This window comes from Mesoplodon bidens (genome assembly GCF_964165515.1).
Source record: "Mesoplodon bidens genome assembly, chromosome: 10".
Classification (NCBI taxonomy): domain Eukaryota; kingdom Metazoa; phylum Chordata; class Mammalia; order Artiodactyla; family Ziphiidae; genus Mesoplodon; species Mesoplodon bidens.
In genome coordinates, this window is record NC_138172.1 from 37,944,043 (window position 1) to 37,969,335 (window position 25,293).

Sequence of the window (25,293 nt, forward strand, 5' to 3'; positions counted from 1 at the left end):
GGGAAAACTGGACGGCCACATGTAAAAGAATGAAATTAGAACACTCCTTAACACCATACACAAAAATAAACTCAAAATGGATTAAAGACCTAAATGTAAGGCCGGACACTATAAAACTCTTAGAGGAAAACATAGGAAGAACAGTCTGAAATAAATCACAGCAAGATCTTTTTTGACCCACCTCCTAGAGTAATGGAAATAAAAACAAAAATAAACAAATGGGACCTAATGAAACTTAAAAGCTTTTGCACAGCAAAGGAAACTATAAACAAGACGAAAAGACAACCCTCAGAATAGGAGAAAATATTTCCAAATGACTCAACAAACAAAGGATTAATCTCCAAAATATATAAACATCTCATTAGCTCAATATTAAAAAAACAAACAACACAATTAAAAAATGGGCAGAAGACCTAAATAGACATTTCTCCAAAGAAGACATGCAGATGGCCAAGAGGCACATGAAAAGCTGCTCAACATCACTGATTATCAGAGAAATGCAAATCAGAACTACACTGACGTATCACCTCACACCAGTTAGACTGGGCATCATCAGAAAATCTACAAACAAATGCTGGAGAGGGTGTGGAGAAAAGGGAACCCTCTTGCACTGTTGGTGGGAATGTAAATTGATACAGCCACTATGGAGAACAGTATGGAGGTTCCTTAAAAAACTAAAAATAGAACTACCATATGACCCAGCAATCCCACTACTGGGCACATGCTCTGAGAAAACCATAATTCAAAAACACATATGCACCTCAATGTTCATTGCAACACTATTTATAATAACCAGGTCATGGAAGCAACCTAAATGCCCACTGACAGACTAATGGATAAAGAAGATGTGGTACATATATACAATGGAATACTACTCAGCCATAAAAAGGAATGAAATCCGGTAATTTTCAGAGACGTGGATGGACCTACAGACTGTCATACAAATTGAAGTAAGTCAGAAAGAGAAAAACAAATATCATATATTAACGCATATATGTGGAATGTAGAAAAATGGTATAGATGAACCAGTTTGCAAGGGAGAAATAGAAACAGATGTAGAGAACAAATGTATGGACACCAAGGGAGGAAAGTGGGGGGTGGGGGGTGGTGGTGGGATGAAATGGGAGATTGCAATTGACATATATACACTAATATGTGTAAAATAGACAACTAATAAAAATCTGCTGTACAGGGCTTCCCTGGTGGCGCAGTGGTTGAGAGTCCATCTGCCAATGCAGGGGACATGGGTTCGTGCCCCAGTCCAGGAAGATCCCGCATGCCACAGAGCAGCTGGGCCCGTGAGCCATGGCCGCTGAGCCTGTGCGTCCAGAGCCTGTGCTCCACAACGGGAGAGGCCCCAACAGTGACAGGCCCGCATGCCGGAAAAAAAAAAAAAAAAAGCTGCTGTACAAAAAATAAATAAAGTTCAAAAAATATATATACTGAGAAGAAGAAGAGATAAAATACCCAGATACATACTTTTACAGATACAAACAACACACACAGTCTGGGCATGAACAAGTAGTAGCTTGGGTTAAGTGAAATGAAAACTAACCTTGTTAAGAAAAAAAGAAAAAAATATGAAAAATCTACAGCAAGCATCATACTCAGTGTGAAAGACTGAAAGCTTTTCCTCTAAGATCAGGAACAAGACGAGAATGACTACTTTCGCCTTTTCAACATAGTGCTAGAAGTTCTAGCCAGAGTAGTAATTGGGCAAGAAAAAGAAACAAAAGGCATCCAAATATGAAAGGATGAAATAAAATGATCTCTCTTTGCAGATGACATGATCTTATATGTAGAAAACCTTAAAGAAGGCAATCAAAAAAAAAATGTTAGGGCTAACAGATGAACTCAGCAGTTGCATGATATAAAATTAACATGCAAAAATACATTAACAATGAACAATACAAAAACAAAATTAAGAAAACAATTCCAAGGACTTTCCTGGTGGTACAATAGTTAAGAATCCACCTGCCAATGCAGGGGACACGGGTGATCCCTAATCCGGGAAGATCCCACACATGCTGCAGAGCAACTAAGCCCATGTGCCAGAACTACTGAGTCTGCGCTCTAGAGCCCGTGAGCCACAGCTACTGAGCTCTCGCGCCACAACTACTGAAGCCCGCTCACTCTAGGGCCCATATGCTGCAACTACTGAGCCTGCATGCTGCAACTACTGAAGCCCACGCACCTAGAGCCGTGCTCCACAAGAGAAGCCACAGCAACGAGAAGCCCACGCACTGCAACGAAGAGTAGCCCCCGCTCACTGCAACTAGAGAAAGCCCATGTGCAGCAACACAGACCCAACGCACCAAAAATAAAAATAATAATAAATAAAGACACCCTAAGTAAACGTAAAGCATCCGTGATCACTGACTGGAAGAATTAATATTGTTAATATGACAATACTACCTAAAGCAATCTACAAATTCAGTGCAATTCCTGTCAAAATCCCAATAGCACTTTTTGTAGAAATAGAAAAATTCTTCCTAAAATTCAAATGGAATCTCAAGGGACCCCAAAGAGGCAAAACAAACTTGAAAAAGAAGGACAAAGTGGGAGTACTCACACTTCCTAATTTCAAAACCTGCTACAGGGCTTCCCTGGTGGCACAGTGGTTGAGAGTCCGCCTGCCGATGCAGGGGACACGGGTTCATGCCCTGGTCCGGGAGGATACCACATGCCGCGGAGCGGCTGGGCCCATGAGCCATGGCCGCTGAGCCTGCGCGTCCGGAGCCTGTGCTCCGCAACGGGAAAGGCCACAACAGTGAGAGGCCCACGTACCGCAAAAAAAAAACAAACCTGCTACAAAGGCACAGAAAACAGTGTGGTACTGGCATAAAGACAGACATATCAGCATAAAGATAGAGCCCAAAAATAAACCATCAAATATATGGCCAAATGATTTCAAACAAAGGTGCTAAGACCATTCAATGGGAAAGACAGACTTTTCAACAAACAATGCTGAGAAAACTGGACATCCATATACAAAAGAATGAAGCTGGACCTTTACCTTATGCCATATGCAAAAATTAACTCAAAATAGATCAAAGGCCTAAATGTAAAAGCTAAAACTATAAAACTCTTAGAAGGAAACATGGGGGAAAGCTTCATGATGGATTTGACCATGATTTCTTGAATATGACACCAAAAGCACAAATGACAAAAGAAAACATAAATTAGACTGTGTAAAAATTTAAAACTTCTGTACATCAAAGGACACTGTAACAGAGTGAGAAGGCAAACCATGAAATGGGAGAAAACATCTGTAAACCATGTATCTGATAAGGAATTAATATCCAGAATATATAAAGAGCTACAAACTAACAACAGCAACAAAAATCTATTTTAAAATGGGCAAAGTACTTGAATAGACGTTTCTCCAAAAACAACACACAAATGGCCAATAAGCACATGAAAAGACGCTCAACATCACTAATTATTAGGAAAAATGCAAATCAAAACCACAATGAGGGACGTCCCCGGTGGCGCAGTGGTTAGGAATCCACCTGACGGTGCAGGGGACACAGGTTCAAGCCCTGGTCCAGGAAGATCCCACATGTCACGGAGCAACTAGGCCCGTGCACCACAACTACTGAGCCTGTGCTCTAGAGCCCACGAGCCACAACTACTGAGCCCACATGCCACAACTACTGAAGCCCATGCACCTAGAGCCTGTGCTCCACAACAAGAGAAGCTACCGCAATGAGAAGTCCGCACACCAAAAGTAAGACTAGCCCCCGCTCACCACAACTAGAGAAAGTTCGCGTTCAGCAGCGAAGACCCAATGCAGCCAAATATAAATAAATAAATAAATAAATAAATAAATAAATAAATAAATTTTTAAAACCGCAATGAAATACCACTTCACACCCATTTGGATGGCCATTTATAGAAACATTTTTTTAAAAGACAGAAAACAACAAGTATTAGCAAGGATGTAAAGAGACTGGAATCCTCATGCGTTGCTGATGGCAAAGTAAAATGGTGCAGGCACTGCAGAACACAGCGTGATGGTTCCCCCAAAAAACTAAACATAGAATTACCAAATGGTAAGCAATTCCACTCCTATCCAAAGGATTTAAAACAGGGAGTCAAACAGAAACTTGGATGCCAAATGTTCATTATAGTATTATTCACAATTTCTACCAAAAGGTAGAAACAACCCAAGTGTCCATCAACAAAGAACGGGTAAACAAAATGTGGTACATACATAAAATGGAATATTTCTTCAACGAAAATATACAGATAGCCAATAAGCACATGAAAAGATGCTCAACATCACTAATCACTAGGGAGATGCAAATCAAAACCATAGTGAGATACCACCTCACACCCATTAGCATGGCTATTATCAAAAAATAAGAAGTGTTGGACCTCCCTGGCAGTCCAGTGGTTAAGACTCCATGCTTCCAATGCAGGGAGCATGGGTTCGATCCCTGGTCAGGGAACTAAGATCCCACATGCCACACAGTGTGGCCAAAAAATAAGTGTTGGCGAGGATGTGGGACTCTCATGAGTTGTTGGTGGTAATGTAAAATTGTACAACTGATGTGGAAAATAGGTGATTTCTCAAAAAGTTAAACATGAATTACCATTTGATCCAGCAATTCCAATGCTAGGTATACACCAAGAGATCCGAAAATAGGGACTCTAACAGATACTTGCACACTAATATTCATAGCAGCTTAATTCATAAGAGCCAAAAGGTGGAAACTACCTGAGTGTACAACAACAGATGAATGTATAAATAAATGTGATATATACTCACACAATGGGATATTATTCAGATATAAAAAGAAATGAAATTTTGATGCCTGCTACAACATGCACGAACCCTGAAAATGTTATGCTAAGTAAAATAAGCCGAATACAAAAAGACAAATATTGTATGATTCCATTTATATGAGGTATCTAGAATAATCAAATTCACAGAGACAGAAAGTAGAATAGAGGTTACCTGGAGCTGCAGGGAGTGGTATAGAGTTTTTGTTTGGGATGATAAAAAGAGCTCTGGAAATAAACAGTAGTGATAGTTATACAACAATTTGAATGTATTTAATGCCACTAAATTGTACACTTAATCTGGGTAAATTGTAAATATCAGGGTGAAGAATTAACCAATTAAAACAGTTCATTACTCTACATAACTAACACAGAAACCTGCTATGGTTTCTGAGAAAGCAAATCAATAAAAACAATGAGTGCTTTGTGGGACAACCACAGTCTCATTACCTACAATCATACACCATTGTCTTATCAGAGCTTAAATATTCCAGTATGTTTAAATGTATCAAAAGTTTTTCTTTTCAAACAGTTCCTTCCCTCCATCCATAATGGTCCAAGCACCCCTAAGGGGAAACTGCAGCCACCCAGAGGGGAAACTGCTCTGCATGGAGCAAATCTGCAGTAGGCTCTATCACTCCCAGAGCACTGCCTCTGGGAAAGCCAGGCATTCCTACAGAGCCCAGCCCTGGCCATGAGTCAGAAAGTTCTTTTAACAGGTCTAAGTTTTTCATAAAGGCACTGAATTTCACTCCAATAGAAAGGAAAGGAGCCACTTTAGTTTTTCATAGAGTTGATTACCCAGTTTCCCTTGAACAAGTTCAATTCGGGTCTAGTTTGAAAAGGTATGGCTGGGGAAAGAAGCAAACAGCAAAGAGTGGCTGGCAAACAGGAAAAGGAAACGAATGACACTGGAAGTAGCTACAGAGAACAGAAATGTACAGAAATAGAAAGAATACCAAAACAAAACAAAAATACCATTTCAAGTCACTAATAGCGAGTCGAAGAGTCTCACATAACCCCCCTCCCCGACCACCACCACCACCACCAAATTCCCAGAGAGCATCACAGCCAGATGAGAAAAGGAGCAAACAAACAAGAGAACCACTAACTGGAATTAGTGATCTTCCCAGGGATTTCAGTGAGGAAGCAAACAAGTATCACTGTATCAAAGTCATAATCACTTATTTGTATTAACAATATCAAATAGTCAGAAAGTTCAATTAAACAAATGATGCCCAAGAAGCTGAAATGGTAGTACAGGATACTTTATTTTTGTAATGCCTGAGAATTTATTCCTCTTAAGCATGTTATCAATTTTGAAATTTTTGAAGATGCAAATTTGTGGAGAAAATAATGCCCTACACTGACAAGGGTGCAGAGAAACAAGTACCCTCACTGTCTGGCAATAGTTAATTTCTAATGACCAACTGCTCAGAAGTAGGAGATTAGGTAAATTATAGTACCTAATAGTACCTAATGGAACAGCAGTCATTAAAACAATGACATTCCGGGCTTCCCTGGTGGCACAGTGGTTGGGAGTCCGCCTGCCGATGCGGGTTCGTGCCCCTGCCCGGGAGGATCCCACGTGCCGCGGAGCGGCTGGGCCCGTGAGCCATGGCTGCTGGGCCTGCGCGTCTGGAGCCTGTGCTCTTCAACGGGGGAGGCCACAGCAGTGAGAGGCCCGCGTACCGCAAAAAAAAAAAAAAAAAAAATGACATTCCAGACATAAGAAAATGTTCATAGTATAGCAGATTTAAAATAAAAGACTGTTGGGACTTCTCTGGTGGTCCAGTGGTTAAGACTCCATGCTTCCACTGCAAGGGGCGTGGTTTTGATCCCTGGTCAGGGAACTAAGATCCCACATGCTGCATGGCCAATAAATAAATTACTTGACTTTTAAAAATAAAATAAAATAAAATACTGAATGACAATATAAACAGTATAGTCCTAAATTTATTTTAAATGCCTGCATCAGAAAAAAAGACTGGAAAGATATGCCAGTGTGTTGAGAGGGGTTATGTCTGGGTAACAAAAATAAGATATCACTCTTATTTTCTTTTTTGTGTATTTTTCTACAGTTACTGACGTGTCTATAATGAATATATATCTTATGTAATCAGAGGGGAAATGTTACACAGAAAAAGCTCAAATGTATTCAACATATTGAATTCAATACAGGGAAGAATGGAACATATTATCTTTTACTATAAAAAAAATCCAACAAAAAAATATTCTCTTGGTGCTTTTAAAGGTTTAACCTTGAGTTCTATGGAAAAGTCACTCATCCAAAACACGGCTTCCCCAAAGGTGTCAAACGAAAGAGGTATTGTTGGGGTAAATTCAAGTGGCATCCCAATTACCCGCTACAAATTTCCTGAATCACTGTTGTGATAACTGTGAAACTCTAGGTGAGATGGATTCATACTGGAATCCTAAGGCTCCCACCCAAAATCAGTCATCTCAACTCAGCCACAGGCAGTAAACCTTCCTAACAGACTCAAGAAAGAGAAAGGCTCAGGAAAAAAAAGTGTATTCATGATGTCACAGATTTCTAACAACTAAATATTATTAGACTTACAGCCTGCCTTTTAAAATACTATCAGGGGGACTTCCCTGGTGCTCCAGTGGTTAAGACTCCATGATCCCAACGCAGGGGGCCCAGGTTCAATCCCTGGTCGGGGAAGTAAGATCCCATATGTTGCAACTAAACCCACATGCTGCAACTAGAGAAGCCCACGTGCCACAACGAAGGCCCAGTGCAGCCAAAATAAATAAATAAATAAAATTTTAAAAATAAAATACTATCAGGATTAACAAAGCAAAATAAAACTTTTCACTAGGTTGGACTCCTAATTAAGCATTTATCGATCCCTCACTATGTGCTAGGTGCTGGGGTTACAAACACCAAGACAAAATTCCCTGTCCTGGAGAAGCTCAATCCCCTGAGGCAAAGACATGCAATTAAGCATGATCTAAAGGGATAAGTGCCATACTAGAAGTTGGTACCAACTGCTGTAGGAGCAAGAAGCAATGCCTATTATTGGGCAGAGCTGGGGAAGGCATCAAAGAGAAGATGACATTTCAGCTTTTTAAGGTGGCATTCCCCAGGCAGAGAAAGGTAGTCACTGCATTCCTGTCATATTATAACAACCAAGCAAAGCGACAAAGGTAGGAGAGTTTTAGGCTTGTCTGGAAAAGGGTGAGCTGTCCAGCATATCTAAAGTGTAGGGAATGTGGAAAGAACATCAGAAACAAAACTCAAGTTTCATGCCACCCTTCCTCCTATACATGAAGATGAAAATGGACTTCAGATCTTTTTAAGGCTAATATACCTTTATCACTCCCCACACTTAAAAGTAAGGCCACACAGACTTTAGCAGCATCCTTCCTCTTTGGCCACAGACCACAGTCTGGCCAGGAATACATCCTAACCCCAAACACTATCAGGTTCACAAAGGTGGCACAGCTGGCACTGTCATGAAGCATTCAGTAAGTCATCCTGATAATTTGCATTCAAAACACAACATAACAAAAACTACTCCTTTATAAACTGGACACTTCCCTCTAGGTAATGAAATTTTTTTCCTATTCTGTTCAACATTTTTACCAGCCACTTGGAAAAGGACAGAAGACAGGTTTATCAACTGTGTAGGTGAAACTTCAAGGAAGAGATGATAATATGTGGGATGAAACTCAAGCTACAAAAAAGACTTGACAAGTTGTACTAATGAGCCAAATACAGAGAGCCCACCCCCCATTTAGGACCAACAGTGGCAAGCCAAATATGCTCCCCCTCAATGAAATGTAATGAAAATAAATGTAAAATCTTTTTTAAATGAAACTAAAATTTTACATTTATGTTTATTATCAATAGCACACATTCAGGATGGAGATCTAGCTTTACTTCACTTAATATGCAGTAAAATCTAGAGTTCAGCTGTTATAAAACCAGTATGAGTAATTAGTGTGAAATGGCAGCTCAAAAGTCTCCGAATATCAGGCTTTATACCACATTAACAAAAAACATCCAACTCAATGCTAAAATACATGTATAAAACCTTCTATATGCCTGGTACTGAGTTATGTCTGTCAAGAACACAAAGATACAGCTGACCCTTGAACAACACAGGTTTGAACTGTGCAGGTCCATTTATACACAATTTTTTTCAATAAATATAATACCTGGGTTTTCATGTTATAGATCTTTAAATTAATTAAGTGTGGGGAAAAGTTTGCATTTAATTAGAGATCACAATATGTGGAATCAAAAGAACTAGGGTTTGAGTTCTGATTCCATCCAAACTGTTTCAGCTTCCTGCCCTTGGGTGAGTCATTTTATCATCTCCTTTGTTTTTGAGGCCAAAAAAGCAGAACACAGATTTTTGACTGTGTGAGGTGTTGGCGCTCCAACCCCTGCATTGTTCAAGGGTCAACTGTAACTATGGCAAAATCCCCACTTTTTAAGAGTTTATAGCCTAAATCAGAGTTAACCATGGGTCAAAAAAATCAGTTGCGCTGCCACCAATTTTTTTTTGTGTGTGTGGTACAAGGGCCTCTCACCGCTGTGGCCTCTCCCGTTGCGGAGCACAGGCTCTGGACACACAGGCTCAGCAGCCATGGCTCGCAGGCCCAGCCGCTCCGCGGCATGTGGGATCTTCCCGGACCGGGGCACGAACCCGTGTCCCCTGCATCGGCAGGTGGACTCCCAACCACTGCACCACCAGGGAAGCCCGCCACTAATATTTTTTGATGAAACAGAAATGAATAGAAACATCAGAGTACACTCTACAAAATACTATACCATGAAACTTTTGTTTAACTTTTTCATGTGTGTGTATAGTATAAACATACACACATAAGAGATAATAATTTTAATTGTATTTCTTATTGTAGATCATAGTCAAAAGTTGGAAGGACATTAATCTAATGGAAGAGGACAGAATAAATATACCACTGTAAGATGTAAAGTATCATAGAATAAAATCTATCTGTTTGGAGAAAGAAAGGGGTATGGTCAAGGTAGAAAAAGATTTACAAAGATAGTTAATACATGATAGAAGCCTTAACAGATAGGAAAGAATCTGAGAGATGAAGATGGGGTGGGGGGAGGCACCCCACATAGAAAGAATATGAACAAAGACATGATGCAGCAAATAACAAGAAGTTTTTAATAGATGGCAAACAGTCCTGGCACACGGCAGCACTGGTATAATTAAGTCCAGACAGAAGGACTTGGGGAAAGTTCAGTTTGGCTAAAGTGTAAAATACAAGCAAGTCAGCAGATGAGGCTGAAAAAGCAAATTTGAGCCATAACATGCAAGTGCTGGGCACACAGTAAACACTTAATGAATGTTAGCTATTCCACTGGTCTTACTTAGCTCTGGAGCCTTAAACCATATTATCTCTAAGATCCCTTACAATACTAAAATTTTATGAATTACTGAAAGGCTATGATGAAAGTTATTTATATATAAACACAGAACACAAACTTAGAAGAAATTACAAGGAGTCTATTCAGCAAGGAAGAATGTTCTCATCACAGCTGTCTAACAATAAAATGGGCTGTCTCAAAAAGTGGTGAGGGCACTGTCACTAGATGTATTTGAAGAAAGGTCAAAGTATGATACTAAGTCTGTAATATAAAGTTCTTCATTTATCATACATTAATTCTTCCATCAATTTTTGTTCTCATTCATCAATCAACAAGAGCTCATGAATGAGTTCTAAAGAGAGAGAGAGAAACAGATGGAAGCAGGAGGTTGAGATTTTATTCCATTGTAGATAAGTAGAAAAACAGGAAGTTTCTGAATGACATTTCCCAACACAGTGATTATCCTTACTAGAGTATCCTAATGTGTGATATAGCAAGTCAACTGCAGTTACTTGGGCCACAGTTAAAATAATTTGGCAACGTACTTATGAAAAAAATTTTTAAGTTCCCAGAACCTTTATGTGGAAAAAAATCTTGCTTTTCTATACAAAATCTATCAAGAGGGTGTATACAAGAGTCTTTAGAGCATAGTCATAATAAACAGGTTTGTTCATTATGGTAAAAGTACAACATTGGAATAAAGCCCTAATATAGTATATCCAATAATGCTTACACATTGGGAATAAATTCAGATCATTCTTATCTTCAAGAATAAAGACACAAGAATTCAAAAAAAATCATAATACAAACTATTAAAAATTGAAATTCAGCACCAATGTAAAAGTATGGTATGAATATAAAGCACTTCCAACCTCAATGACCATTCTTTTGAGACATCATGCTTCAGAACGTGTCTAAAAATGATAGAAAATGGTGTCACGTTTACAATTAAGCTTTATGTTTCTAAAGCATATTCTCTCATAATACTGCATGATAAAATTAACCATAACATTTGAATAGTCTATAGAATATTGTTGCATATTGACTTTCCTGTTAAAATATTGATCATTTCCTGCTGATTATTTCCTGCTTGCTTTACAGAATGGCAGATCAAAACAAAGCCATCTTGGTCTAAGAAGGCACTCAATAAATGTTTGCTGAAATCAACTTCTTTCTTCCCTACTAACAATGTCTTTAAAAGAGGGCAATAGTATCCAACATACTCCTCAAGGCTGTTAAAAACCTGCCTTATGAATTGTCATGACTTGAATCTGTACTCATCAGCAATGTAAATGATATATTCAGAAGCAGAATGATAAATACTATGTAGTCTTATAAAAATGCTTAATATAGAAATAAAATTCCTTAAATATAACTATCCAATTTAAATTTGAAATCTGTTAAAAAGGCCTTATTTTTTTGAGCCAGAGACATACACTGCTGACAAATTCTTTTCAGAGGCAACATGGTGTAATGAAAGCAGCTGTGGATTAGAAGAGAATCCCCAAGTTCTAGGTTGAAATCTCAAATTGGCACTTAGTTGGCTTAAGTATCTTAGATCAGTCACTTTATTTCTTTCAGTTAAAGTTTCTTTGTCATCTGTTTAAAAAAAAAAAAAGGAGCTTTACGGTGTAAAGCTCAAGCAGAATCACGATGTGGAAGTTCCCTGTAAACACTAAACCCCTGATCATAAAACATCAAGCACATCCTCACTTCTCAGGGCAAAATAAAGTCCTGGGTTTATGATGTCTTCTCTACCCCTAGTGGATGCCTTTACCTCTGAGCAATAAAGATACAGGGCCTTTTCCAAGGCTTCAAAGGCTGGGATTTCCTTACAGAGCAAGTAACTAAAGAGCCCACTGCCCTCGCACTATTTCACTGAGTTGTAGCCCATATACCAACAGATTTAGTGAAATTTTGTGAACACTGGTTCTTTCAGATGTGGTTTCATGGACCTATTCCCTTCCCACCTTCATATGCCTCTGCACCACAGGATCATTAGAAGTTAAATTTCTTTTAAGGATTCAGGGCTTTTTTTAAGTGTTGTTTTTTGTTTGTTTGTTTGTTTTTCCTATCTGGGTAAAATCAAGCAGAAGGAAATCAGGTAAAAGTAAGGCAGAAAATATGCATTGTTTTTAAATTAGAAAAAAAATAAATATGACATTACAAAACTAAAATAGAAGGTAATCTGGTTGGTAATGAGGAAATTTTTTCATGGTCTGCTAAGTGGGGATTAGAAAAGAATAAGCAATAAATGCTCTGAATTATTACAAAATTTACCTCAGGACAGCAGAATAAACAAGATGACATTATGAAGCAGCTTTCACTGCTAAGATGCCAAACTAACACACATGTACTCAAATCTCTGCAGCTATTCTACTCTAGGAATTTAATTTACAAACTCTTGTTTCATTTGTTGGTGGTGTTTACTGCTGCTGCTGTTAGAGGATGGGAAAAGTATTTTCTTGGTCTTCAGTTTCTATATTTGGTAGTTTGGGTGCAGTCAATATGGGAAAAGACAGGTGTTTCACAAAAATGGTTGGATTTTTCTCACCTAATTCACTCTAGAATAGGAAGCTTCTTGAAAAGGTAAAATAAAGAATGGTTAAGATGCAGGACTTTCCACGCATTTATGGCAACAGAAAGAAAAGCAGAGAATCTCTAAGAGGAAGAGACATAAGGAGTCAGAACACAGGCTAAAAGGGTTCAGTAAAGAACAGCTCCTTGTGATACTAGAGATGGACAGTAAGAGAGTCAAGTATATGGCAAAAATATTGCCCATTGCCAGGAAGAAAATTAAGGGGAATATTTAATTGTTAAAGGACAAAAAAGGATTAACAACCTCTGAGATCCAATTTCATCATCTGTGTAATGAAGATAACATTAAGACTGCTCTGGGGATCTACACGGTATAACATAAGTGAGAATCCCCAACACACTGACTGGTCCATCATTGATCTTCAAAAAAGGGTAGTTTCCTCCCCTTCCTCTAAACTCAGTCACAGAATATTACAATGGAAAGGGAAGCTCAGATATTGCCTAGTCCTAAGCAAATAAATCAAATAATTTGAAAGTGTTATAACTTGTACAGAATTTCTATATCATAAATTTTAAAGGCATTAAGATATTACTACATGATCTCAAAAACCTTACCAATGTCAAATAAGATGAACAGCTGCACTGGGAGAAACTCCCTTGCACTGCTGCAGCAGAGGACTCCTTCCCTCACCCACATCCAAGCAATTTATACAAATTGGTGGGAAAAAGATATATTTTCCCTCCTTGCTGTAAGGATTATGGGTTAGCAAGCAGAGATAGAAATCTGTGCTCCATGCTGTGCATAAAAATCAAAGTTGAAATCTGAAACATTTTCTCATAGGAATAATGATAATGTTTAGATTTTCTTTTTTTATTTATTTTTATTTATTTATTTATTTTATCTTTGGCTGTGTTGGGTCTTCGTTGCTGCGTGTGGGCTTTTCTCTAGTTGCAGCGAGTGGGGGCTATTCTTCGTTGCAGTGCACAGGCTTCTCATTGTGGTGGCTTCTCTTGTTGTGGAACACAGGCTCTAGGCGTGCAGGCTTCAGTAGTTGTGGTACGCGGGCTCAGCAGTTGTGGTTCACGGGCTCTAGAGCGCAGGCTCAGTAGTTGTGGTGCACAGGCTTAGTTGCTCTGTGGCATGTGGGATCTTTCCAGACTAGGGCTCGAACCCGTGTCCCCTGCATTGGCAGGCGGATTCTTAACCACTGCACCACCAGAGAAGTCCAATGTTTAGATTTTCAACCTAACAATTAAACAATGCAGCTAACATACCATTTTTAATTGACTATTTTTCTCACTGTAAGTACAATATTTAGGCTCTTTATAGACTGAACTGGCTTTTATGAAAAGGCCTAGGAGTGTAACCCTGAAATGCTTATGGAAAAAACATATTGAGTGTGAACAATCTACACAAGAACTTTTAGACCATAGCTGAGGAAGGGATAGTAGAAGAAAGCTGTGAGAGAAGATGATAGAGACTTTCTGTGTTTGGCAGAAAGGGCAAATAAATTACACTAAATCACAGCTGCTAATGTCTTCAGAATAACTGTCTCTCTCATTTAACAAGCATTTAAGTCCTACCCTGTGCCCAATGCTGTACCCCTCCACAGGAAAAAATTTTTCTAAAGCTAAACCCACAGTCCAAGGAATGCAAAAATTTCCTTCCATCTTCCTGAGTAAATCACACACCAAATCCTAGTGCTTTGAGATTCACATATGCCTATCTTGATTACCCTGCATTGCCTCCATCTCAGAACCAACACACCTGAGGAAATGCCTAGTGTTATTACTCTAAGTAATGTACTAAGGGGAAAAGGAGAAATTAACATTTATTAAGCATTTGGTATGCTCTCATTTGATTTTCACAACCCTGTAGGTAAATATTATCCCCAATTTACACATTAAGAAAATGATGTTAAATAACTTGCCCACAACACCAGTAAAAAGAAGCCAGGACTCAGAAATCTGCCAATTCCACTACTCACAGGTTCCGACCCAGCAGGAAAGAAAGTATCACTTAGGTGCCACTGGACAGTTGACCACTTTCACATCAGTTATTTGTTATTCTAGTTAAGCAGGTCTGAGAGCAAGTTACAGAAAAGATAAACCATCAACTCTTCACATCACAAAATGTATTTAGTATTTAGGGAATGCTCTAAGAGAAAGGATAAAATGTTCCCAGAGGTGAATCCCGGCTCTTCACATCATTTCCCAATCCCATTTCAACAGAGACTCTAGCACTAGGGCTCCTTTTATCACTTCCATCCTAGCTTATATCATTATGCCCTTAGAGCACAGCTAATTTAAAACTTCAGAAAGTTACCTTTCAAAACAAGATTTTCTACCAGCACAGATCTCTCTGCAGGTCCTTAAATTTAAATACATTCAGTTTCCACATAATTTGCCTGATGGTATTCCTAAACGTTTGTTACCACTGACAGTTTAAAAGTTACTTTGTAGGGAACTGTGAACTAAACCTTGATTGAGCTGCAGTAAACATGGGAAACAAAAGTCTGTGTTTAGACAGATCTCCCCATCTGAAATTTTCCATTAAAACTTAGGCAGAAAAAAAACCTGTACACTCATTTTTCTATCTGTTTCTAACTGAATGACAGGTGACACAATAATGCAGTGTGGCTGAACTCCTCTCTCATGTTATCGCCACAAAACACTAACACTATAAAAGTAAAACTAATATTCAATCCCTTAAATTATTGAATATGCCTTTTAAAGAAGTTGAGTATTATAAGAATTATTTAGCTTCTGGAGTTTAACACTTGCAACAGATAAAAAGAGGATTCTAAGAGGAATAATGGTCTCATCTAAAAACAGGTTCGTTTGTTTCTTAACAAAACCGTGACTGTAATATACACTAAACATTGGGACATGTGCAAAAACACTTCCTATTTTAAGTAATAATTATTTATAATATTGAAGGCAAAACAAACTAAAACGGATCAAACATTTCCAGTCAAATGTCTGCAAAATTCTGAACTGGAAAAATGATGTCAACGTATTTTATCCCTTTTTTTCCCCTAAGGCTCCACTCCAAAAATAAAGAGTCATCGGGCTCATCAACTCAGGTGCAGAAACTCACTAAAATTGAGGTTTAAGAAAGGAGAAAACAGGTTTCCAGAATTTGGCTTCTTCGGTGAAACTGCCCTATGCCCCACACCAAAAACCTCGGGGAGCCTCTGGGGCCCTGCCCACCCCTCCCTCCGGCCGCACCTGCCGAGGCCGCGCTGCCAGCGCCCCCTGCCGCCCTCCCCGCGCCCAGGGACCCGCTCCCACCCCCGCGCCTCGCGCCCGCGCCGCCCCCACCCCGCGCACACACCGCGCCGAGGCCGCGCAGCCTGCGGGCAGCGGCGGGAGGCGCGCGGGCGCGAATCGAGGCGGGGCCGGCACGAGGCCGAGAGCAAGGGCGCGTCCCCCAAACCCCCGCCGCGGCCAGGCCGGAGCCTCACCTACCTACGCCGTATTTCTCTTCCTCCGTGGGGGTCCACATGGCCGGGCCGGGCGCGACCCCGCGGGCGCGGCGGCGGCCGGGCGACAGCGCGGCGGGGACGGCCGCGGGCCCGGCTGTGGCGCACCGCTAGGCGAGGCGGGGGCGGTCAGGCGGCGCAGGGCAGTGGGCGGCGCATCCCTCACAGGCCGTCCGGGATGCCACCGCCGCCACGCCCGGACCGCCAGGTTCCGCGGACGCCCCAGCAAGGGTTTGCCACCTGTCAGTCCCTGCCGTTCTCACGCCGCCGCTCGTTCCTCACAGCTCCGCTGCTCGGCTCCCGGCGCCGCCGCGATTCGGCTCGCCTCAGCGGGCTCGCAGGACGCCCGCGCATGCGCCGCTTCCCGGCGCGCGGGGGCTCGCGCTGCCCGGGCTCGCGCCGCCCGAGCCCGCGCGCGAGCCCACGTGTCGCTGCCGCCGCGCGGCAGCGGAGGGAAATCCGCGAGAGGCGATTGAATGGCTCCGCCGGGGTCAGGACTGGCTCTTAGGCCCAAGGCCCCGGGCGGCAGCAAGCGCTGGAGGATGCGGGGCTGGGCAGGTGGGAGTCCCTCGGACCCCCTGGGCTTCGGCGTTCAGTGCCTCCTGCCAGGCACGCCGAGATCCCCGCGAGATCCGCCGGTCGGAGAGGGGAGAGCAGGGAAAGGAGGGAAGGATACCGTTTTAAGACCATCCAGGTGTCATCCACGGCGCTGTCACGACCCCATCCCTGGAAAGGTCCCAGGAGCCACCCTGCGCAGCGCCCGGGCCCGCAGGGTGGGGTCGCCGCAGGAGAACCAAGTGGGGCATACTCGTGCCCCTCGCTCTTAGGTCTCTGGGACTCCTCCTAGGCCGAAGCCGCTAGGGCCTCCTTGGTTCTTGTTTCGCTGAGTTGGCCTGCGTAGTCAATGTTTGGGGCCAAAACAATCACTGCAGGCTTCCTAGTAAGGAAGCAGTTGCTCATTGGGTTGGGGGAAGGGGGAGTAGGGGGCGGGAGGGAGGTGTTGTTCCTGCCCTGGGCACCGCCTCTGCTGCTCCTAGGTCTCTGCCTTACAGGCCATCCTGAGTTTCCGGTTCGGTCCCGAAACTTTTCTCCTTCTCTCCTCCTTAAGAATCCATTCACTCTTAGGCCTGCAAATATCACCTTGTGACGCTAGGTCAACCGCTCAAAGACCAGGAAAGTCCTGGCAGTTGCAGGACTTCTCCTTTCCACCTACATCTGGATTGCATGGTGTTCCTAGCCCTAATCCCAGCATATCCGTACAATTCTGTCACCAGCACTACCAAGTCAAAATCCTGCTGTCATCCCTCACTATCAGTCTTGGGCAATCCCACTCTACAAAGCCCAGCTTAAGGCCTCACCTCCAGAAAACCTTCCCTGATCCTGCAGCTGGCAGACTGGATCCTTCTTTTGCCTGAGATTCAAGCTGTGTGCCTTTGTGCCTTACTTTTCCTATAAGACTGTCAGCTCCAAAAGGCAAAATCCAGGCTAAAGTCACCTTTCTGGTCCATCAGGACTCAGCCCAGCACCTGACACACACTGCTGAATAGGAAGCAAGACTAATACAAGAATATCTTGGTAATCAACAGACCTTGTTGATTCTTCATTCACAATATTCTTTATGATTGGTAACTCCTCCCAGGCCTAATTGTGTTCACCTGGATTATTGCCACAGACTCCTGACCTATAGACTCCTCCTCCCACCAGTGAAGGCTGCCCACTCCTGCCCCTGGAAAACGTTCCCTAAATGACTGAGTTTCTCAATAGCTAGATATATATATTTTTTGATCCAAGAACATAATAAAAGACATATCATTATTTATGTAGCTGACTATTCCAGGAAGATAGACCCCTGCCCAATGGCCACCATGGAATGTTTACCGCGGAATGAAGCCACATTCCCACAAAGTTTTCTCCAGGGAGCTATCCAGCAAGAGATGCCAAGTTATACAGACCTTCTGAACAACCATTTTTTTAAAAAAAAAAAAGGAAATTGATTTTCTTTTTTAACATCTTTATTGGAGTATAACTGCTTTACAATGGTGAGTTTCTGCTTTATAACAAAGTGAATCAGTTAACATACACATATATTCCCATACCCCTTCCCTCTTGCGTCTCCCTTCCTCCCACCCACTCATCCCACCCCTCTAGGTGGTCACAAAGCACCGAGCTGATCTCCCTGTGCTATGTGGCTGCTTCCCACTACCTATTTTACGTTTGGTAGTGTATATATGTCCATGCCACTCTCTCACTTTGTCACAGCTTACGCTTCCCCCTCCCCATATCCTCAAGTCCATTTGCTAGTAGGTCTGTGTCTTTATTCCCGTTTTGCCCCCAGGTTCTTCATGACCTTTTTTTTTTTTTAGATTCTATATATATGTGTTAGCATATGGTATTTGTTTTTCTCTTTCTGACTTACTTCACTCTGTATGACAGACTCTAGGTCCATCCACCTCACTACACATAACTCAATTTCGTTTCTTCTTATGGCTGAGTAATATTCCATCATATATATGTGCCACATCTTCTTTATCCATTCATCTGTTGATGGACACTTAGGTTGTTTCCATGTCCTGGCTATTGTAAATAGAGCTGCAATGAACATTGTGGTACATGACTTTTTTTTTTTTTTTTTTTTTTTTGGTACGCGGGCCTCTCACCGCTGTGGCCTCTCCCGCCACGGAACACAGGCCCCGGATGCACAGGCCCAGCGGCCACGGCCCACGGGCCCAGCCGCTCTGCGGCACGTGGGATCCTCCCGGACCAGGGCACGAACCCGCACCCCCTGCATTGGCAGGCAGACTCTCAACCACCGCACCACCAGGGAAGCCCCTACATGACTCCTTTTGAATTATGGTTTTCTCAGGGTATATGAATTATGGTTTTCTCAGGGTATATGCCCAGTAGTGGGATTGCTGGGTCATATGGTAGTTCTATTTTTAGTTTTTTAAGGAACCTCCATACTGTTCTCCGTAGTGGCTGTATCAATTTACATTCCCACCAACAGTGCAGAGTTTCCCTTTTCTCCACACCCTCTCCAGCATTTATTGTTTGTAGATTTTTTGATGATGGCCATTCTGACAGGTGTGCGATGATATCTCACTGTAGTTTTGATCTGCATTTCTCTAATGATAATGATGTTGAGCATTCTTTCATGTGTTTGTTGGCAATTGTATATCTTCTTTGGGAAAATGTCTATTTAGGTCTTCTGCCCATTTTTGGATTGGGTTGTTTGTTTTTTTGATATTGAGCTGCATGAGCTGCTTGTAAATTTTGGAGATTAATCCTTTGTCAGTTGCTTCATTTGCAAATATTTTCTCCCATTCTGAGGGTTGTCTTTTGGTCTTGTTTATGGTTTTCTTTGCTGTTCAAAAGCTTTTAAGTTTCATTAGGTCCCACTTGTTTATTTTTGTTTTTATTTCCATTTCTCTAGGAGGTGGGTCAAAAAGGATCTTGCTGTGATTTATGTCATAGAGTGTTCTGCCTATGTTTTCCTCTAAGAGTTTTATAGTGTCTGGCCTTACATTTAGGTCTTAATCCATTTTATTTTTGTGTACGGTGTTAGGGAGTGTTCTAATTTCATACTTTTACATGTCCCTGTCCAGTTTTCCCAGCACCACTTATTGAAGAGGCTGTCTTTTCTCCACTGTATATTCTTGCCTCCTTTATCAAAGATAAGGTGACCATATGTGCGTGGGTTTACCTCTGGGCTTTCTATCCTGTTCCATTGATCTATATTTCTGTTTTTGTGCCAGTACCATACTGTCTTGATTACTGTAGCTTTGTAGTATAGTCTGAAGTCAGGGAGTCTGATTTCTCCAGCTCCGTTTTTCTTTCTCAAGATTGCTTTGGCTATTCTAGGTCTTTTGTGTTTACATACAAATTGTGAAATTTTTTGTTCTAGTTCTGTGAAAACTGCCAGTGGTAGTTTGATAGGGATTGCATTGAATCTGTAGATTGCTTTGGGTAGTAGAATCATTTTCACAATGTTGATTCTTCCAATCCAAGAACATGGTATATCTCTCCATCTATTTGTATCATCTTTAATTTCTTTCATCAGTGTCTTATAGTTTTCTGCATACAGGTCTCTTGTCCCCTTAGGTAGGTTTATTCCTAGATATTTTTTTGTTGTTGTTGCAGTGGTAAATGGAAGTGTTTTCTTAATTTCACTTTCAGATTTTTCATCATTAGTGTATAAGAATGCCAGAGATTTCTGTGCATTAATTTTGTATCCTGCTACTTTACCAAATTCATTGATTAGCTCTAGTAGTTTTCTAGTAGCATCTTTAGGATTCTCTATGTATAGTATCATGTCATCTGCAAACAGTGACAGTTTTAATTCTTCTTTTCAGATTTGGATTCCTTTTATTTCTTTTTCTTCTCTGATTGCTGTGGCTAAAACTTCCAAAACTATGTTGAATAATAGTGGTGAGAGTGGGCAATGTTGTTTTGTTCCTGATCTTAGTGGAAATGCTTTCAGTTTTTCACCATTGAGGACGATGTTGGCTGTGGGTTTGTCATATATGGCCTTTATTATATTGAGGAAAGTTCCCTCTATGCCTACTTTCTGGAGGGTTTTTATCATAAATGGGTGTTGAATTTTGTTGAAAGCTTTCTCTGCATCTATTGAGATGATCATATGGTTTTTCTCCTTCAATTTGTTAATATGGTGTATTACATTGATTGATTTGCATATATTTAAGAATCCTTGCAATCCTGGGATAAACCCCACTTGATCATGGTGTATGATCCTTTTAATGTGCTGTTGGATTCTGTTTGCTAGTATTTTGTTGAGGATTTTTGCATCTATGTTCATCAGTGGTATTGGCCTGTAGTTTTCTTTCTTTGTGACACCTTTGTCTGTTTTTGGTATCAGGGTGATGGTGGCCTCGTAGAATGAGTTTGGGAGTGATCCTCCCTCTGCTATATTTTGGAGGAGTTTGAGAAGGATAGGTGTTAGCTCTTCTCTAAATGTTTGATAGAATTTGCCTGTGAAGCCATCTGGTCCTGGGCTTTTTTTTGTTTGAAGATTTTTAATCACAGTTTCAATTTGAGTGCTTGTGATTGGTCTCTTCGTATTCTCTATTTCTTCCTGGTTCAGTCTCGGAAGGTTGTGCATTTCTAAGAATTTGTCCATTTCTTCCAGGTTGTCCATTTTATTGGCATAGAGTTGCTTGTAGTAATCTCTCATGATCCTTTGTATTTCTGCAGTGTCAGTTGTTACTTTTTTTTCATTTCTAATTCTGTTGATTTGAGTCTTCTCCCTTGTTTTCTTGATGAGTCTGGCTAATGATTTATCAATTTTGTTTATCTTCTCAAAGAACCAGCTTTTAGTTTTATTGATCTTTGCTATCGTTTCCTTCATTTCTTTTTCATTTATTTCTGATATTATCTTTATGATTTCTCTCCTTCTGCTAACCTTGGGGTTTTTTTGTTCTTCTTTCTCTAATTGCTTTAGGTTTAAGGTTAGGTTGTTTATTTGGGATGTTTCTTGTTTCTTGAGGTAGGACTGTATTGCTATAAACTTCCCTCTTAGAACTGCCTTTACTGCATCCCATAGGTTTTGGGTCATCGTGTTTTCATTGTCATTTGTTTCTAGGTACTTTTTGATTTCCTCTTTGATTTCTTCAGTGATCTCTTGGTTATTAAGTAGTGTATTGTTTAGCCTCCATGTGTTTGTATTTTTTACAGATTTTTTTCCTGTAACTGATATCTAGTCTCATAGTATTGTGGTCAGAAAAGATACTTGATATGATTTCAATTTTCTTGAATTTACCAAGGCTTGATTTGTGACCCAAGATATGATCTATCCTGGAGAGTGTTCCATGAGCACTTGAGCAGAATGTGTATTCTGTTGTTTTTAGATGGAATGTCCTATAAATATCAATTAAGTCCATCTAGTTTAATGTATCATTTAAAGCTTGTGTTTCTTTTTTTATTTTCATTTTGTATGATCTGCCCATTGGTGAAAGTGGGGTGTTAAAGTCCCCTACTATGATTGTTTTACTGTTGATTTCCCCTTTTATGGCTGTTAGTATTTGCCTTATGTATTGAATTGCTCCTATGTTGGGTGCATAAATGTTTACAATTTTTGTATCTTCTTCTTGGATCGATCCCTTGATCATTATGTAGTATCCTTCTTTGTCTCTTGTAATAGTCTTTATTTTAAAGTCTGTTTTGTCTGATATGAGAATTGCTACTCCAGATTTCTTTTGATTTCCATTTGCATGGAATATCTTTTTCCATCCCCTCACTTTCAGTCTGTACGTGTCCCTAGGTCTGAAGTGGGTCTCTTGTAGACAGCATATATATGGGTCTTGTTTTTGTATCCATTCAGCCAATCTATGTCTTTTGGTGGGAGCATTTAATCCATTTACATTTAAGGTAGTTATTTTCCTTCTCTTGTGTTTCCTGTCTAGAGAAGTTTCTTTAGCATTTGTTGTAAAGCTGGTTTGGTGGTGCTGAACTCTCTCAGCTTTTGCTTGTCTGTAAAGGTTTTAATTTCTCCATCAAATCTGAATGAGATCCTTGCTGGGCAGAGTAATCTTGGTTGTAGGTTTTTCTCCTTCATCACTTTAAATATGTCCTGCCACTCCCTTCTGGCTTGCAGAGTTTCTGCTGAAAGATCAGCTGTTAACATTATGGGGATTCCCTTGTGTGTTACTTGTTGTTTTTCCCCTGCTGCTTTTAATATTTTTTCTTTGTATTTAATTTTTGATAGTTTGATTAAGATGTGTCTTGGCGTGTTTCTCTTTGGATTTATCCTGTATGGGACTCTCTGTGCTTCCTGGACTTGATTAACTATTTCCTTTCCCATATTAGTGAAGTTTTCAACTATAATCTCTTCAAATATTTTCTCAGTCCCTTTCTTTTTCTCTTCTTCTTCTGGGACCCCTATAATTCGAATGTTGGTGCGTTTAATGCTGTCCCAGAAGTCTCTGAGACTGTCCTCAATTCTTTTCATTCTTTTTTCTTTATTCTGCTCTGCAGTAGTTATTTCCACTATTTTATCTTCCAGGTCACTTATCCGTTCTTCTGTGAACAACCTTTTAAAAGCTCTTATTTTGTCTTCTAGTTCCACTCCATTGACTGATATATGTGATGACAATCTCAGAGCCTAAGAACTAGTTTTCCCAAAGTTTACTCTCTTATTCCTTGTGTGAATCCATCTTAGATGATGGCTTCCCCATACAAAGACTATCCCAATCCATGACCGCACACTTCAGCTTAGGGGTGGGTGGGCTTTAATCCCAACCGGCAAAGGGAGAAGAAAGGGTGCCAAGGTGAGAAGGAGAGAGCATGATAAGTCCCAGGCTCCTACAGTCTTGCTGTTTGCACTAAATTTAGAAAATTGTCTTGAGTTGAAGCAAAAGGGCAAAGCACACGTTGTGGAAAACTGGCCTTCAGAAGGCCTATGCACCTGCTCTCCTATACCCACAGCATCTGCTCTGAGCCCTTCCTCAGGCTCTCAGTCCACTCGACTAAGAAGGCTCTCAATCTACCCTCACCCCAAACACACCCCTCCCAGCATGTGAACTGACTTCCAGCTTGCCTCTGAAAATCAGGACCCTCAGTGCCCTGCCCTCCCTTCCTTTCCACCCACTCTTCCATATGTTCTCACCACCACCCCTGTGGCACTCAGGATCCCCAGGAACCCCCTGCACCATTGTTGCTCCTTGCCCCCCATTTTTACCCTATTCTGCTCCACAGGATCTTTCTGTGGTCCCAGGTACACCTGCCCCGTTGGTACTCTCATCCCCCATTCCCTCTCTCTCCCTCCTTTCTCTATCTGACTCCAAAGGAGAATTATCCACTCCAGACCCCTTTATTTCTTTTTTTTTTCTTTTATTTGGGCTGCATTAGGTCTCAGTTGCAGCACACGGGATCTTTTGTTGAGGCATGTGGGATCTTTCATTATGGCACATGGGCTTCTCTAGTTGCGGCACACTGGCTTCTCTCTAGGTGTGGCGTGCGGGCTCTAGAGCACGCAGGCTCAGTAGTTGCAGCACACAGGCTTAGTTGCCCCAGGCATGTGGAATCTTAGTTCCCTGACCAGGGATTGAACCCACGTCCCCTGCATTGGAAGGTGAATTCTTAACCACTGGACCACCAGGGAAGTCCCCAGACCCCTTCATTTCAACACAACTTATTTGGCTCTCAGTCCCCTAAGGTCTGGTTTCTGACCCTATCATTTCCTGGAAACTGCTCTCCCAGAGTCCCCAGGGTCATCCCAGCTCCAGACACAAGCATATGCTATTCCCTGACTCTTGCTAGGCCTTTGCATACAGTATCCCTCTCCCCTCTTGAAACTTATGGATCCTCCTCACCATCCAAGGGCTGCTTTCCCCCAGGAAAGCTTCCCCAACTGCCTCTGGCTGAAGGGGATTTTGCTCTCCCATAAGGGCTTTTCCTATAGCACTTACTCATCCCATCCTCCTCCAAGAGATCAAATATGTCCACCTTGCACATTGACAAACATTTGTTTCCTTCTTCAGTGGTAAAGGTCGCTCTTCGTTTATTTTTACCCCACACGGAGACTAACATAGTGCCTGCCACCTAACAGGAATTCAGCATATACTCTTGGGTGAATGATCTGCCTGTATGCTTTCTGAGACCATAATGAAATAGGATGGAAAAGAGAACTGAGAAATTTACTTCAAGGAGTCACAAATCTCCAAATTCAGAAACTTGAGTTAATCAGGGTAAATTTCTTTGATATAGGCACATAGGCTTTAATTTAAAATTCATTGAGGGCTTCCCTGGTGGCGCAGTGGTTGAGAGTCTGCCTGCCGATGCAGGGGACACGGGTTCGTGGCCCGGTCCGGGAAGATCCCACATGCCGCAGAGCAGCTGGGCCCGTGAGCCTTGGCCGCTGAGCCTGCGCGTCCGGAGCCTGTGCTCCACAGCGGGAGAGGCCACAACAGTGAGAGGCCCGCGTACCGCAAAAAAAAAAAAAAAAAAAATTCATTGAGACATGTTGCTGAGTAGCTATATAAAAGATAAACATGGTGGAGCAATTTATCTAAGAAATAGAGAAGTCTGCAAAAGTTTGACTTAACATGTCACTATTGCTTTTAGGTTGAACTTATTACCTCAGATAATAAATTGCAT

The 25,293-nt window shown here is 41.3% G+C and overlaps 1 protein-coding gene across 4 annotated transcripts in view; it reads right to left on the reverse strand.

Moving 5' to 3' along the window:
• The window catches only part of DOCK3 (dedicator of cytokinesis 3), a 404,205-nt gene extending 387,950 nt beyond the window's left edge, over nt 1–16,255 (reverse strand). For all 4 annotated transcript variants that reach the window (XM_081246551.1, XM_081246550.1, XM_081246549.1 and 1 more), the window contains exon 1: nt 16,172–16,255. In XM_081246551.1, the coding sequence (XP_081102677.1) occupies nt 16,172–16,208 (37 nt within the window). In that variant the 5' untranslated portion in view covers nt 16,209–16,255. The remainder of the gene's footprint in view (nt 1–16,171) is intronic.
• Between the last annotated feature and the right edge of the window lie 9,038 nt (nt 16,256–25,293).